The 14483-nt window shown below is 32.7% G+C and overlaps 1 protein-coding gene and 1 long non-coding RNA gene across 24 annotated transcripts; one reads left to right on the top strand and one right to left on the bottom strand.

Moving 5' to 3' along the window:
• Positions 1 to 243: 243 nt before the first annotated feature.
• LOC107425779 (casein kinase 1-like protein 6) lies at positions 244 to 6268 on the bottom strand. Of its 2 annotated transcripts, XM_016035818.4 has the most exons (14): positions 5367 to 6268; positions 5170 to 5210; positions 4469 to 4538; positions 3859 to 4007; positions 3687 to 3782; positions 3314 to 3384; positions 2836 to 2897; positions 2663 to 2726; positions 2457 to 2541; positions 1937 to 2063; positions 1419 to 1492; positions 1291 to 1342; positions 802 to 935; positions 244 to 708 (listed from the first exon to the last, which is right to left on the bottom strand). In XM_016035818.4, the coding sequence occupies exons 1-14, from the start codon at positions 5440 to 5442 to the stop codon at positions 439 to 441; spliced, it is 1371 nt and encodes a 456-aa protein (XP_015891304.3). In that variant the 5' UTR covers positions 5443 to 6268; the 3' UTR covers positions 244 to 438. The 2 variants fall into 2 exon arrangements, with proteins under 2 accessions (XP_015891304.3, XP_060676312.1); XM_060820329.1 differs by lacking the exon at positions 5170 to 5210 and having other exon boundaries at positions 5367 to 6263.
• Positions 6269 to 6926: 658 nt separating this feature from the next.
• Positions 6927 to 12822, top strand: LOC112492835 (uncharacterized). 22 transcript variants are annotated; one of them, XR_007242858.2, is made up of 12 exons: positions 7060 to 7574; positions 7816 to 7883; positions 8444 to 8611; positions 8724 to 8864; positions 9583 to 9813; positions 10040 to 10127; positions 10239 to 10387; positions 10918 to 11003; positions 11150 to 11217; positions 12108 to 12162; positions 12244 to 12411; positions 12550 to 12822. It is a non-coding gene; the product is annotated as an uncharacterized LOC112492835 (long non-coding RNA). The 22 variants fall into 22 exon arrangements; XR_007242854.2 differs by having other exon boundaries at positions 7065 to 7574; positions 11156 to 11217; positions 12270 to 12411; XR_007242845.2 differs by having other exon boundaries at positions 7213 to 7574; positions 12270 to 12411.
• Positions 12823 to 14483: the final 1661 nt, after the last annotated feature.

Here is a 14483-nt window from a genome sequence, read left to right as displayed (position 1 = left end):
TTTGAGAAATAAAATTTAGCACTTTCAAAAATTATTACGAATTTTTCAGTGGGTTTTCAACATTTTATTCCAGCTTGTTTTTTAAACTACGAACACAATTTTAATTAAAATTTATATGAATCTTTTCTCAAAATTATTTTACAACGGAATAAATGCTAATTTTTAATTGTAAAACAAAATAATTTTATAAAATTTTACGGAAAGCAGCTAAAAAGTCGTAAGTTTTCAGCAAAAAAATTAAAATAAAAAAAGAAGAAGAAAAAATTGATAAATAAAAAAATTAAAAGACAAATTAACATAAAAAGTGCCACATATTTATCGTGACATTCATTTTTCTATTGGCCATTCTTTTTATATGGGCCAAGGCCTGAGTGGGTATCCAGCAACAATGAGGTTCTAAACGGTGTGGTTTTAGTGAGAAAAGCATCCTCCAGACCATTACTTTCTGATTGAAAGGAGCTCAAAGCCCCGGAGTGGGTGATCATCACGGGTTCCTCTTGCAGCCGAAGTACGAGCAAAGGCAGGTTTGGCTTCAAATGCAGGTTGAACTCTCTGCACAGGAGAAGGCCGACCGCCACTGCTGGAGCTTACTCGGGTTAAACGACTCTCAAATTGCTCGCCCGACGAAGTTGCCTTGTTCGAGATGATAGCTTTTCTTGAAGTGCTTCCATATCGAGAAGAATTACGTCCTCTTTCAGAATCAGGTTGCTGAAGATGAAGCAACAATCTTCCATTACAACATTCCAAATACAGTGCTATATAAGAAAAAGTAAAATTTGTTGGGACAAAATAGAATTTTACCACATCCTTGGATGAAGGTACATCCTCAGAAGACCTCTGTCTGGCATGATCATAGCGTGGACTCGAACCTGACCCTTGTCTCCTGGAAAATGCTTCAACTGCACCCGAGAATCTATCTCGAATCTCTTTCCCAACTACATCAAGCAATGGCATAACATCAACTAAGCATTTTGGAAAGCAACGTGAAGAATAATAAAATTTATATAAAATTTTAAAAAATAAAAATAAAAATTTAAACCAAAATAATGAGGAAGCTGCAATGCTAAACACTAATACTAATCATTATCATATATAATTCAATGTAAATGCAATCAGTAAGGGTTAATTTTGCTTGGGCACCTAATTTATGAATTGTAAGGAATAACGAGACATCTTCTAGCCCAACATTCCATGTAACATACCATTAATTTTAAATCTGATATAAAGAACTAAACTTAGTTCAAAGTCTAAAGAAAATGCTATGCGTAGTTGTGTCAAGAGATATCAGACCTGAGATCCTTTCTGGTCTTTCCACAGATGGTCCTGCTCTCCCGCTGGCATGCTAAAACATACAAAGGATTTTAATTAAGTAATGTTCATACAAAATAAAAATACGCACTAGAAGCTTCAACACTAACCCGTCCCTTTGAGTTGCTACCAATCTGAGGATACTTCAGTATGGTCCAGTCAAATACATAGTCAAACTGATAACCTACAGCAAACAAAATGTCAAAATCAACCTTATGCAAGAGAAAATAAATAAATAAAACGATAAATTAACAAAAAAAATTTCCCTCAACTTTGAAACTTAGTTGAATCAATTAACTTATTTCGGTACTTGTCAACTTTGAATTTTGATATATGTTGCAATGAAATCCCTTATTCACAAATTCAGTTATAATTTAAGGGAATTAAAGCAGGAAAGTTCAAAGAACTAATAACGTTGACACATGTATTACATTAACTTAATTCTTATATTGATCAAAGTTTTGGATAGACATTGTTCAAAGAAAAAGTTTGTGAACCAAATTGACACTGGTACCAAAATTGAGGTTGGAAATATAAAATTTACCCAAAAGACAGTAATCTACATACAAATGAAAAAAATATATAACACAAAGAAAATAATGTCCAGGGAAAAAGTAAAATATCTTACCTTCTCGAATAAATAAGTCTCGAAACAGCCTCTTTAAATATGAGTAATCTGGTTTATCTTCAAAACGCAATGATCGGCAGTAGTGAAAATAGGATACAAACTCTGATGGATATGACTTGCAGAGAACCTGTATAACATATATGTTACCTATATTACCGAAGACTGAACAAATATTCCCAGAACCAATGCTGCACCTAAGCAAAATGAGTCCAAACCTAGGCCAAGATTAGCAACATGGGACACATGCCGTGTATCTGTGGGTCAGAATTGTATACGAGTTCAAGTAAAAAAAATAAAGTTAGCCATGAAGCCAAGTCTTTTTTGTCCTAAGACATCTACAGCATGTCTCTGATGGACCATCCAAATAGCCTCTCTAGGTCAGGGTATAATATTTTGGCTTTAGCAAAGTAACCCATGCCTGTAGACCTCAGATAACATTCTAATGGATAAAGGGGAGAGGGTGAAGGAATCAGGGAGGGTTAGTGACTCGCAATGAGTAAGCATATGATAATGGTGATACCTCTATCGGGGTCGACATCTTCTTTTCACTAATCTTGTCATATTTTTGCTTTTTTGTGCCAGCTTTCAGTCCCTGCCAGGGAAGGCTGATCCAAAAAATAAAATTAAATGAGGAGATATGCCACATCAATACTTAACAGCAAACAAAGCCAGCATGGAAAAAAAAAAAAAAAAATCAAATAAAAAGTATTATGCAATAGATTCAACCTTCCCCTTAAGAAATACATAAGTACGTAACCAAGAGATTCCAGATCATCCCTTCTGCTTTGTTCTGCAGTAAAATAATAAAACAACAGAATAAAAATGAATAATGGAGAAAATTAAATATGCAATTATGTATTCACTAAACCTAATACACAAATGTACATAACAAAACTCACCAATTCCAAGGTGAGTGTTAACACTTGCATAGCGAGCTGTGCCAGTGAGATTCTTGTTTTCCCTAGAACATGGAAAGAAGAAAAGAAATGACGTGATGAAGTTTTAAAGCAACAGGATAAGTATAAGGATCAGGTTCATTTTCATTTTCATTTCACAGTGAAATGGAAAGGATAAAGCTGCACGCTATTTAAAAGATCATTACACGGTAATCATGCCTTACATAACTTTCACTGCTTTCTTCTTCAGACTGTTCAGTTTAAAAAATAATACTAGCCATGAGAATGGACAAAATACCTAGGCATTAATTTATAACCTAATTTCACAAGGGCAGAAAAAAATCAACCACGCTTATTCGTTGACCTTAAAATATTTATAATAGCACAAACCCAAGAATTACGTATCTATATACACTGATTTTTTTTTTTTTTTTTTCCCTCCATACACTGGGGAATTATTACAGAAATATATCAAATCTACCTGTATGGTATGTGCTTGTGAGTCTGGAGATCCCTATACTTCTTGGCAAGGCCATAATCAATAATATATACCTGTAACAAATATCGAGCAGGATACAAAGGTTATTTAAACTCTCACATGGAATGAACATAAAAGATGCACAATTAGTACCAACTCCCAACAACAGCAAGATCTGAAAACTAACTACTAGGTATAAATTTATAGAACACCACACCGCTGATACTATTTCAACGCTTGATAGCATCATCAGTTTCTCCACAAAAGATGTTTCAATGTTTAAATTATGCATGAATTTTTACCAGGATTTGATAAAACTATCCAATTGGTAAGCACACATGTAAACTAAATGTAGTGACAAAGTGTGAAGGAATACCTGATTGGCTTTACGCCCTAGGCCCATTAAAAAGTTGTCAGGTTTAATATCACGGTGAAGAAAACCTCTTGAATGCATGTACTCAACTCTGTTAATCTAAAAAGGAGGAACATTACTGCAATCCTGCAAATTCAATAATGATTTTAAGAAAAGGGTAATTAGAAATACTTACTAATTGATCTGCGAGCATCAACACTGACTTCAATGTGAACTTCCGATTGCAGTAGTTAAATAGATCTTCCAAACTTGGTCCGAGAAGGTCGATGACCATAACATTATAGTCACTCTCAACTCCAAACCACTTAAGGTGGGGAACTCCCGCTTTATAAAAGAAAAATTACTTGATTATTTCCAGGAAAAAATGTGTTTCTCAAAATACCTGTCACATAATATTCCTTAAATATATAAGAAGAGAAAGTACTACTAAAGCATAGCAGCAATACAAACGAGCAACTCAATTCCAAACTTCAATAAAGTTTTCAAGTATATCTATTCGTCAATTTTTCAATAAGTTGAATCAAGTCTAGAGGCATAGCTATTAAATGCTCTGCCAATGAATTAAAGAACAAAGAGCGATGCCATTTTGAAAAAAACAAAATTAAATTGCTTAGTATTCCAGATAATTCTTTTCACCATTATCGACTTTAAAAATGCCGACCCCCAAAAATTTACTCCCCGCAACATACAGTATTGCTATCAAATAATCACATACAGAGTCGCAACACAAGTGTCTGCAAACACACTGACCCACACATAAAGTGAGAGAGAGAAAAGAGACTTACTTCCTCCTTGAAGAAGCATGTACAATTTTGACTCATAGTGAAGCTGGGGATGCTTGGTCTTTACAGATTCCTGGAATTTGGAACACAAGCTTAGGTCTGGATTTTTATAAGATATTAAAAAAAGAGGGCAGATAGAAGGGTATCTTAGCATTTTGCGTCTGTAAAAATCAAAATTCACCAAACACTAGTCACTTTCTTTTTACCCCAAAAACAGAGTTACACATAACTGGAATAGAATACAGGGAGTTTCACACCAAACTTCAAAAAAAACTCTAACAGAGCTTGTTTAAGTATTCAACAGAAAAACTCTAAAAGAGCTTGTTTAAGTATTCAACGGCTAAATCGCCACTCAAATCTTAATTACAAGACATGAAAGAAAAACGATCTCTCTTTTTTGTGTTCCTTTATTCATTCTAGAATCTTGGAGACTTTTCTGAATGCTCCACAATAGAATTTCATTACCTTGTTTGAGATAAAAAGTTAAAAGCACAAAAAAAAGGAGATAATAAATTTCAATGGATCACTTATACGTGTTTGAGAATCCAAATGATCAAGCAAACCACGATGATGAAAACCCAAAACAGCCTAGATTTGTCAGCAAGGAAAGAAGGAGGTGCCAAGGGGAATAAATAATTCTCAGAAATGTATAACTTAAACCTCAACCAAAACATCATTAAGAAAGCTCCGGACATATCACATACCAGCTTAACAGCTACCTCCTCCCCAGTTTGTACATTAATGCCTACCATCAGAAAAGTTAAGAATTTTAAGCAACAAAAGCGCCAAAAAAATATAATAAAAAAACAAAACAAAACAAAAAACATAATGCTGAGCCCAAAATCAGAGCAAGAAAAGTGGAAGAACAGAAACAATGGTACCAAAGTAATAAGGAGACAACCTAAATAGAGCTCTCCAAAAGAGCCGCTCCCAATCTTCCTCCCAAGCTTAAATTTACCGGCAATCACATGCTCCATGATCAAATTCTTGATACACCTCAACAAAGAGGCTGAATAGGGCTATAGATTTATGTCCAATTCAGACTTTATTTTTTGACTAATCTCATACCCACCAAATCTTAACAGATTAAAAATATAAAGGGAGGAAAAAAAAAATATATATATATATATATATACACACTTAGCTTTTGCTCAATAATCCGCCCAAAGAACCAAAACCAAGCACGTTAGAACCAAAAAGAATAAATGCAAAAACCCAGAAGATCAAATTGAATATCGAAATTTTCCAACGAATTTCACGGTATCCTCAGAATAAAGGCAGCAAATTCATTCAAAAACAAGAAAGAACTTGTCCAACCGTGTTCTAATATCAAACAAACCCAAAAATCTTCAATTTCAAAAGGAACAATTAAAACCCAAGAAGATTGACCTACATTGACCAGGAATGGTGGGAATTTGGACCCTCTAAAACTCAAAAAAAAAGAAAGAAAGAAAGAACAAAAACAAAAGACCACTCTGGCAAAAAGAAATAAAATAAAAATTTATTAAAATCAGCGTAGATTAAGGGTTAGCAAGCATTAGAATCACCGAAAAGAAAAGAAACTTTGACGAAGAAAAAAAAAAAATAAAATAAAAAACAAAAAACAAAACCGGAATATAGGAATGAGCAGAGGAAAAGGATGAGGATGAGAGAGAAGAAGGAAAAGCAGGTCGGAGATTATAATAAATTTATTTTTCGTAAAAAAGAAATATAAATATAATATTGTTTGTAAAATTGTTTTAGTTTGTTGTGGTTTCCAGTAGTTTTATTTATTAATCAATTAATTAATTAAAAAAATAATTACAATAATAATTTTTAGTTGTAAAAAAATACATAAAGACGAGGGGTAATGCGAGAGCTTCTCTGTCTGCTGCCTAACACGTTTTTGGGTTGTGTCAGGTTTACTTTGGAAACTTTGTTTACATTACAAAACGTGTCTACCCTTCCTATCTCTCACTCTATTTTTATTTTTAGATTCTCAGGATCCTCCAACTACCAATTTGGTTCAAATTTCTCAACTATCATCTATTTATTGTATATTATTTCTATCTATAAATAAAACTAGTTGCCATTCCATACTTGTCAAAAATAAAAGGGAAATTTCTATTTGGACAATTTTTTAAACATATTTTATTTATTTATTTATATTTTTTATTCATTTATCATTCTCTTTATTATTATGGAAAGGTTAATTTCGTCTTCTAATTTTTTTAATGTGGTATAAGTTTCATCGTATATATGACGGCTAAAAACATTTTGACAAATGAGTTTTAGAATTCAAGAATGTTTATTGATTATATTATGTTTTATAATCAAGAAAGAAAGAAATAGGTATGGATAAAAATAGTTATATTAGTATTAAAAATTGTAGAAGAACAATTATAGGTGTATAATAGGGAAATGAAAACAAAGAAGGTTTAACGGCTCAGCATTAGAATCCAACTATATAAAACGATTGAAAAGACCAACAATATCCTTAAATAGGATTTTCACAAATGTAACTTATGTTTTTCTCTTTAATTTTGGGGAAAAAAATGTAAAAGTTAAAATGTGTGAAAACGAAAATATGTTAAGAAGGGTCCACTTTTGTCCAGACAAACCAAACTTGAGGGTCGTAGCCCATTAGTCGATCAGTTTCAAGAGCCCAATTTTTAGCTAATTAGCCCAGTACAAGAGGTAAAGGGGAAATTTGATCCAATACCCTTTTTTAAAGGGCTATAAGGATATTTGTCCTTTTCATCTAAAATATTTTTGTTTTGCCCTTTAATTTTTCAATATTTCTAGCTTACCGTTTTCAAATATAAAAGAAAAGGAAAAAAGTAATAAGATGTATTCCATTTTTTTTCTAACTTGGATGGAGCACGAAGAAAAGAGGAAGAGAAAGTGAGAGAGAATCAGGTTGTTGCTAGCGATCGGAGGCAGAGAGAGGTTAGCACCATTTTAATCGAAGATGGAGAGAAGCCACCTCAAGTCGCCGATTGAGGATTCGAGAAGGTTTGCGCTTTTCGAAAATCGGCAATGGTTGTGTGATGAAAACCTGATGGAGAACACCATTGTGCTTCCAAAGTGAGGGCACGATCGAAATTCCAACACAAAAGAAGCATTTCGAGTGAGTTTTCATTTCATAAGAAAAAAAAAATACACATTATAACTTTTCGTTTCCCTCCCCATTTTTTTTTTTTCCTGTTCTTCTTTTCTCTTTTGTTTCTGACATTTTGTCTGAACCATGGTAATTTGAAGCTACATTATCCTCGGGTATCTCCTATAATTTCTCATCAATTTCTCACTTGAATCGGGTATTGCTTCAAAAAATTTTCAAAACCCATGCAATTTTTTTGTTTTTTTCTTAGGGCATGGAAATAGGAGAAACTGTGATTTGAAGCTCAGTCCAATGGGATTCCTTATAAAAGGAGGTTTGGTAAGCCTTCAAACGCTAACCTATAGTTCTGCTTCAAACAAATTTCATACTAGGAGCACTTTGGCTAGTTTTATATAAATCATTTGTATTTAAAAGCTAGACACAATGTGGTATGCATATTTCATCTTAAACATAAATTCATATATCGCACTTAAGCATTACTATACATAATTTGAAAAGGAAAATTGATGACATTATTATGGTATGTGCTGCAGTGACAATAAAAAGGATAGCTTTATAAATTTTGGAGAGAGCAATAGGAGTTATTGTGAGAGAAAAGAAAGTTCATGCTTATTTTTATGATATTACGACCAGTAATTATTTTCACCTAAAGATGACTACCTCAGCCAAAATAGTGTAGAATATATAGCTGGCAATAGCTAAATTTAGTGTAATCCTCTATAGAAAGTAGCCCTGTAAGTAGTAGATTGTGAGGGAGGAAAGGAGGAAGAACAAATGGTACCTAGGTTTAATCTATCTTGTATACTTCCTTTAACAGACTCTGGACATTCAAAACCTTGTGCATACATACTGAATATTCTTCATCTTTTTGGTGTCAGGTCAGTCATCATCCAATGATTGTTACTTGCCACTGCGAGGGTAAAGGATGGAAATTTTGGGGTGATAACAATTTAAAGAGTAAATTTTAGGGTCACTTAATCCAGCTTGATCATGTTGTTCTTTTAACGGTGGAATTTGACGACAGAGAAATTTTTCAATGGAGTAAGGTAATGACTAATGATTCGACTAATATTCTGTTCTTCTTTTTTTTTTTTGGTTAAAAAGAAATATTTTTTATATTATTTATTCTTTGTTGTGTTTCTGCTCTTTTTCTGCCAGGTTACAACATCAATTAATAACCTTATATTGGGAAAGCTCTATTGTGACCACTGTGGTACAATGCATATACAGGGGAATCATAACTATTCTTGCAAGCTGAAATTCAAGGAGCAATCTATCATTGACCAAAATCCTCACCATGTATTCTTTCTCTATCTTTTAATTTTCAAATGCTTTACTTGCATATAGTTTTATATGGATATTTGGAGGTCTTCTTGGATGACTGAAAAAAAAGCATGGCAATTTTTTTCTCGAGGAACGTAATTTGGCATAACTTCTTCAATTGCTTGGTTTGTTTCTTTGTGGAATGAGATTTAATTATGTTGTTTAATAACTTTAATTTAATTTGACTGAAATTATACTAGGTGGCGGCTATCAAATTACTAAAATCTCTCTCCATATTTGTTGACAAAGGATTTATTTTATTTTATTTTATTGTTTTGAAAGCCTAATATATAATAAGTCTGGACAGCCTATAATCCCATTATATTGGATATATAATTCCTTTAGTTTCTGAATATGATGATACCAACTTCGAATCCTCCAAAGGGGTTGGAGTTGACAGCAATAGAAATTTTTATTAGTTAATCCTTTATGGGAGTTGAAGTTGTTTGCAAGAACAATATGTATGGATTATGAGAGGCGGAGCATGAATCATTTTCTTACCCCTTTGGTTTTATTTTTCTTTTAGAAGAAAGCCGTTTTTTTTTTTTTAAATAAATACATCAAACCAAAGGATTCTATTTTTGGGTGAACAGAATGGATTGAGGGTATAGATTCTGTTAATAAGTACTATAATATTGTTAACAAGCTTAAGGATTGTTCTTTTAAAATTATTGCTGTTTTCTTTTTCGGTCAGGTACATGGTTTAGTTCAAGATAGAAATGAAAAAATGATAGCAATACTATTTGGAAAATGGGATGAGAGCATGCATTATGTGGATGGAAATTGTTCTGGGAAGGGAAAAGGATTGGAGTCTTGACCTGATGCCTAGTCGCTTTGGAAAAGGAGCAAGCCACCCCAGTTTCCTACAATATATAACTTGCCACGCTTTGCCATCACCATGAATGAACTCACCCTTGGATTAAAGGTAGTTTCGATGACTTCATTACTATTACTTAATGCCCTGGTTTGAAACACTGCACTGGAACATTTTTTCTATCTTTTTTTCTTTTTCCCAATTGCATTTTTAGCATGGACATGAATTGCTGACAAGAGATTTTAGAACATGCAAACAAAATAAAATCACTCAAGTGCTTTTAATTTTACTATTGTGTGACTGGACGAGAACTTCTTAATCTTGATTTTAGTTGCAGGAAAAGTTGTCCCCTATAGATTTAAGGCTCAGGCCTGATCAAAGGTGTCTAGACATTGATTGCTACAACTTTTTATACCTTACCACAGGTAACATACATTTAAGTAACCATTGTTAAATTATTCATTTAAGTTATAATTTCCTGAAGCTTGTATCCCGAGGTACATAACAACATGTTGATTATTATGTTTTCTTTGCAGCTTGAGAGTCAGTTGGCTTCTAGGAAACCAGAAATACTACTTCGGCAGGGAAAGCAGAAAAGCATATGTGGAAAGCGCCCTCGTTTGATATTGACTAAAACCCTTGAATGGACCTTAAATTGGTGCATACTACAGAGCATATTTGATAGGTATGTTAAACTTGACCGTGCATTTCTTGTCATGGATTTCTGTTCATATTCAAGATACATAGTTTGATTGGTGCGTACAGTTGGACATATGTCAAGATGTAATATGTAAAATGTCCATTTCATATTTCTTAGACAATATGTAGAAGACAAGAAGTTATTTTTAAATTTGGCAGTTCTTACAAGTTTGTTCTTTTCAAGGGATGGTTACTTCTTATCCTAGATGCTTTATTGAACTTTATATCTTGCCTTTTAAAAGACAAGGTGGCAACGCAAATTAGAGATAGCCCTCAAATAGTCAAACAACCCTTTATAACGAGGAAATTTAAAATGTTTAAAAACTTGATATAATTAAAGCTATGATTTTATCCAAGGATTTGACTTTTGTTCATTTTCCAGTAAAAACATGTCACGTTTAATTTTCTGTTTGCAATTTGATATCTTAGAATGAATAAATTTTTTGCAATCAATTTATTTGGTTTGAATTCTGATTTTTCCTTATTTTATTTACAACTGATAATTTAAAAACTTAGAACCAATGGAGTTGGAAGGTTTGAAAAAAGCACACATTCGAGATGGCGTTGCAGTGGTGCAATATCTTGTCTGGTTGGATAAGCAGGTAGTCCGTGAAACTTGTGCATCTGTTTATTTCTTGGACAAGTAGTCAATATACCCTTTTTGGAGGAAAAGCTTTTTATGAAAACAATAAAACTAAAAAATAAATAAATAAATAAAAAGATGTCTAAGCTTTTAGTGCATATATAGATGCAGGAGATATATGGGGTTTCTGGTTACTTCTTGGAGAGAGACAAAGTGACTAAGAAAAAGCAATTGTAAGCTCATTTTTTGTTTTTTGTTTTTTTTGTTTTTTTAGGCTGTTATGCAACATCTAACATTTGATTGAAATACTAGTTGAGATGTATTATGGCCTAAATATTCCCTGAAAGAGGAATGTAAAAGGACATAAACAGTATCAGACAACTTGTCAGTACACAGCTTGTGTATATTCCTATGTGTCTGCATGCAATGCTCTGCTTGTGCAGTTTCAATACACACTAATCAAATAATGATGCAATGATTGTAGGCAAACACTTAAACTGACAGAGGTGACTACAAGCGATAAGCTGGAGAGTTTTTGTGCAGTAAAAAACATACTGTGAACTTCAAATGAAAATTCTATATGATAATAAGTGGTAATGGTTGAAAATTCTATATGATATCTGTGAACTTCAAAAGAGGCATCTCTGACATTGTCATTTATGCACATGAGTGGTAATGGTTCTTAAGTTGTATTGCATGGGCACAACCTGCTTCTGAAGCAAGCATGGCAAATTTCACCATATAAAGATAAATAAAGTGTTTTCCAATTTCAAATGAACTTTGACATGGAGATGCTAATTCCTACTTTAGCAACCACTTTCAAAAGCTAGCATGACATTCTATGCATAACAAATTCCAATATATCAAGAGAAATAAAGGGTTTTCCACTTTTAAAATGAACTTTGACATGGAAATGTTAATTCCTTCTTTATCAACTACTTTCAGATGTTCTTGTTAAAAAGTGATATAGTTGAAAACGCTATACTACAGTAAGTGCTAATCTATTTAAAGCATGCTATACTGCAATAAGTGCTAATCTATTTTATTTTTCCTTTTTATTATCATTATTATTATTATATTTTTTCAAGTCTTGCAAAGTAATTTTGTTTGCTTCATTTTGCAGGTCCTTAAGGGTCATATTGCACTTAGGAATGCTCAATTTCCTAATGGAACCAACGGTATTTTATTTTATTTTTTACATTATGTATTTCATTTTAAGTGAAATGTATTGACTATATTCTTGTAAGATTGTGTGATAGGAAGGTACATGTTCACTTTCCTACAGGTAATGCCCTAGACATTCTTGCTTGAGTTCCACTATAGAAAAATGGTCTTGATTATCGGCATAGTACAGGCCACGGAATTGGATCTTACCTTAATGTTCATGAAGGAAAGTGTGTTTTACTACTTTCCTCTATTATTACTGGGTATGAGCTATTGCCTCAATTGTTAGACTTGAACCTTTATACTTCTTTATGGATATTCTAGGTATTTAATTATTTTCTTTGAAACTTGTATGCTAAATATTATAACTAACTGCAGATATTTTGTTTAATTTCATCCAGGTATCAAATCGGTCTCCGTTATAGTGGAGGTGTCCCCGTATCAGACTTAATTTTTAGTTTTTCTACATGATTCTCATGTCAAGATGAAGTGTAAAGACCCAATTTCATTATTAAATTCTCCATATTGTTTGAGATGTGGAAAAGTAAGAAATAAGAAGGATGAGAATTTAAATGGATGGTAATTGAGTTCTCAAATATTGACTCTCTAGTTTGGGACCATTTGAACTTGTTTGAATGGTATGCATTGAAATTTAGTTAGTTTTAAATGAGAAACTATTCCCAGCTTGAAAGTTTTTTCCAATCTCTTTTAAAATGCGGCTCCATGGTAGTATGTCTAAAAAAGAGTAGTCAGGAGGGAATTAATTGTGTAGTTGTGGAAAATATTTAAATAAATGGATATGAAAGTGTCGAATAAATTGAACCATCTTCCATTTCTCATCTACCCTCATTTCTCATTAACTGTCGAATAAAGTGGAAAATATTTTACATGTTGTATTTGACACACATTAGAGGACTTGTGGGGGCCAAAAAATTGGTAAAATGTGATAACCATAAGAGTTCGGTAATTACCGATGAAATCTACGGTAATTTTTCCAGCAATTACAAATTGATTACCATATGTTTCATTGATAATTACCGAAGGTCATACGGTAATCAAATTTTTGTGCTAATTTGATAACTTTTTCAGAATTTTTGGGATTTTTTATCTTTAAGATCATTGAAGAATGTATATTTTGCATGTTGTTGCATTGAACACACATTAGGGATTTGTGGGGGGCCAAAAAATGGGTAAAATATGATTACCATAGGGATTTCGGTAATTATTAATGAAAACTACGGTAATTTTTCAAGTAAGGACAAATTGATTACCGTAACTTTCATCGGAAATTACCAAAGGTCCTACAGTAATAAAATTTTTGTACTAATTTGAGAACTTTTTTCATAACTTTTGGGATTTTTTCTCCTTAGGATCATTGAAAAAGTATATTTTGCATGTGTTTGCATTTAACACACATTAGGGGACTTGTGGGGGCTAAAAAATTGGTAAAATGTGATAACCATAGAGGTTTCGGTAATTACCCTACGGTAATTTTTCCAGCAACTACAAATTGAGTATCATAGGTTTCATCGGTAATTACCAAAGGCTCTACAGTAATCAAATTTTTATGCCCATTTGAGAACTTTTTAGGTTTTTTCTCTTTAAAATCATTGAAGGAAGTATATTTAACATGTTGTTGCATTTAACACACATTAAGGGACTTGCGGGCGCCAAAAAATTGGTAAAATATGATTACCATAGGGGTTTCGGTAATTACCAATGAAACCTATAGTAATTTTTCCAGCAAGGACTAATTGATTACTGTAGGTTGCATCGGTAATTATTGAAAACCCTACGGTAATAAATTTTTTTTGGCAATTTGAGAACTTTTTTAGAATTTTTGAGATTTTTTCTCCTTAAAATCATTAAAGAATGTATATTTTGCATGTTGTTGCATTTAACACACATTAGGGGACTTGTGGGGGCCAAAAAATTGGTAAAATGTGATAACCATAGGAGTTTTGGTAATTACCGAGGAAACCTATGGTAATTTTTCCAGCAACTACAAATTGATTGTCGTAGGTTTCATTGGTAATTACCGAAGGTCCTACGGTAATCAAATTTTTGTGCCCATTTGAGAACTTCTTCAGAAATTTTGCGGTTTTTCTCTTTAGGATCATTGAAGAAAGTATATTTTGCATGTTATTGCATTTAACACACATTAGGGGACTTGTGGGCGCTAAAAAATTGGTAAAATATGATTACCACAGGGGTTTTGGTAATTACCGATGAAACCTACGGTAATTTTTCCAGTAAGGACAAATTGATTACCATAGGTTGCATCGATAATTATCGAAGACCCTACGGTAATAAATTTTTTTTGGCAATTTGAGAA

This window comes from Ziziphus jujuba, chromosome 9 (genome assembly GCF_031755915.1).
Source record: "Ziziphus jujuba cultivar Dongzao chromosome 9, ASM3175591v1".
NCBI lineage: Eukaryota > Viridiplantae > Streptophyta > Magnoliopsida > Rosales > Rhamnaceae > Ziziphus > Ziziphus jujuba.
Note: the sequence above shows the minus strand (reverse complement) of the source record. Positions and strands in the feature narration are given on the sequence as shown.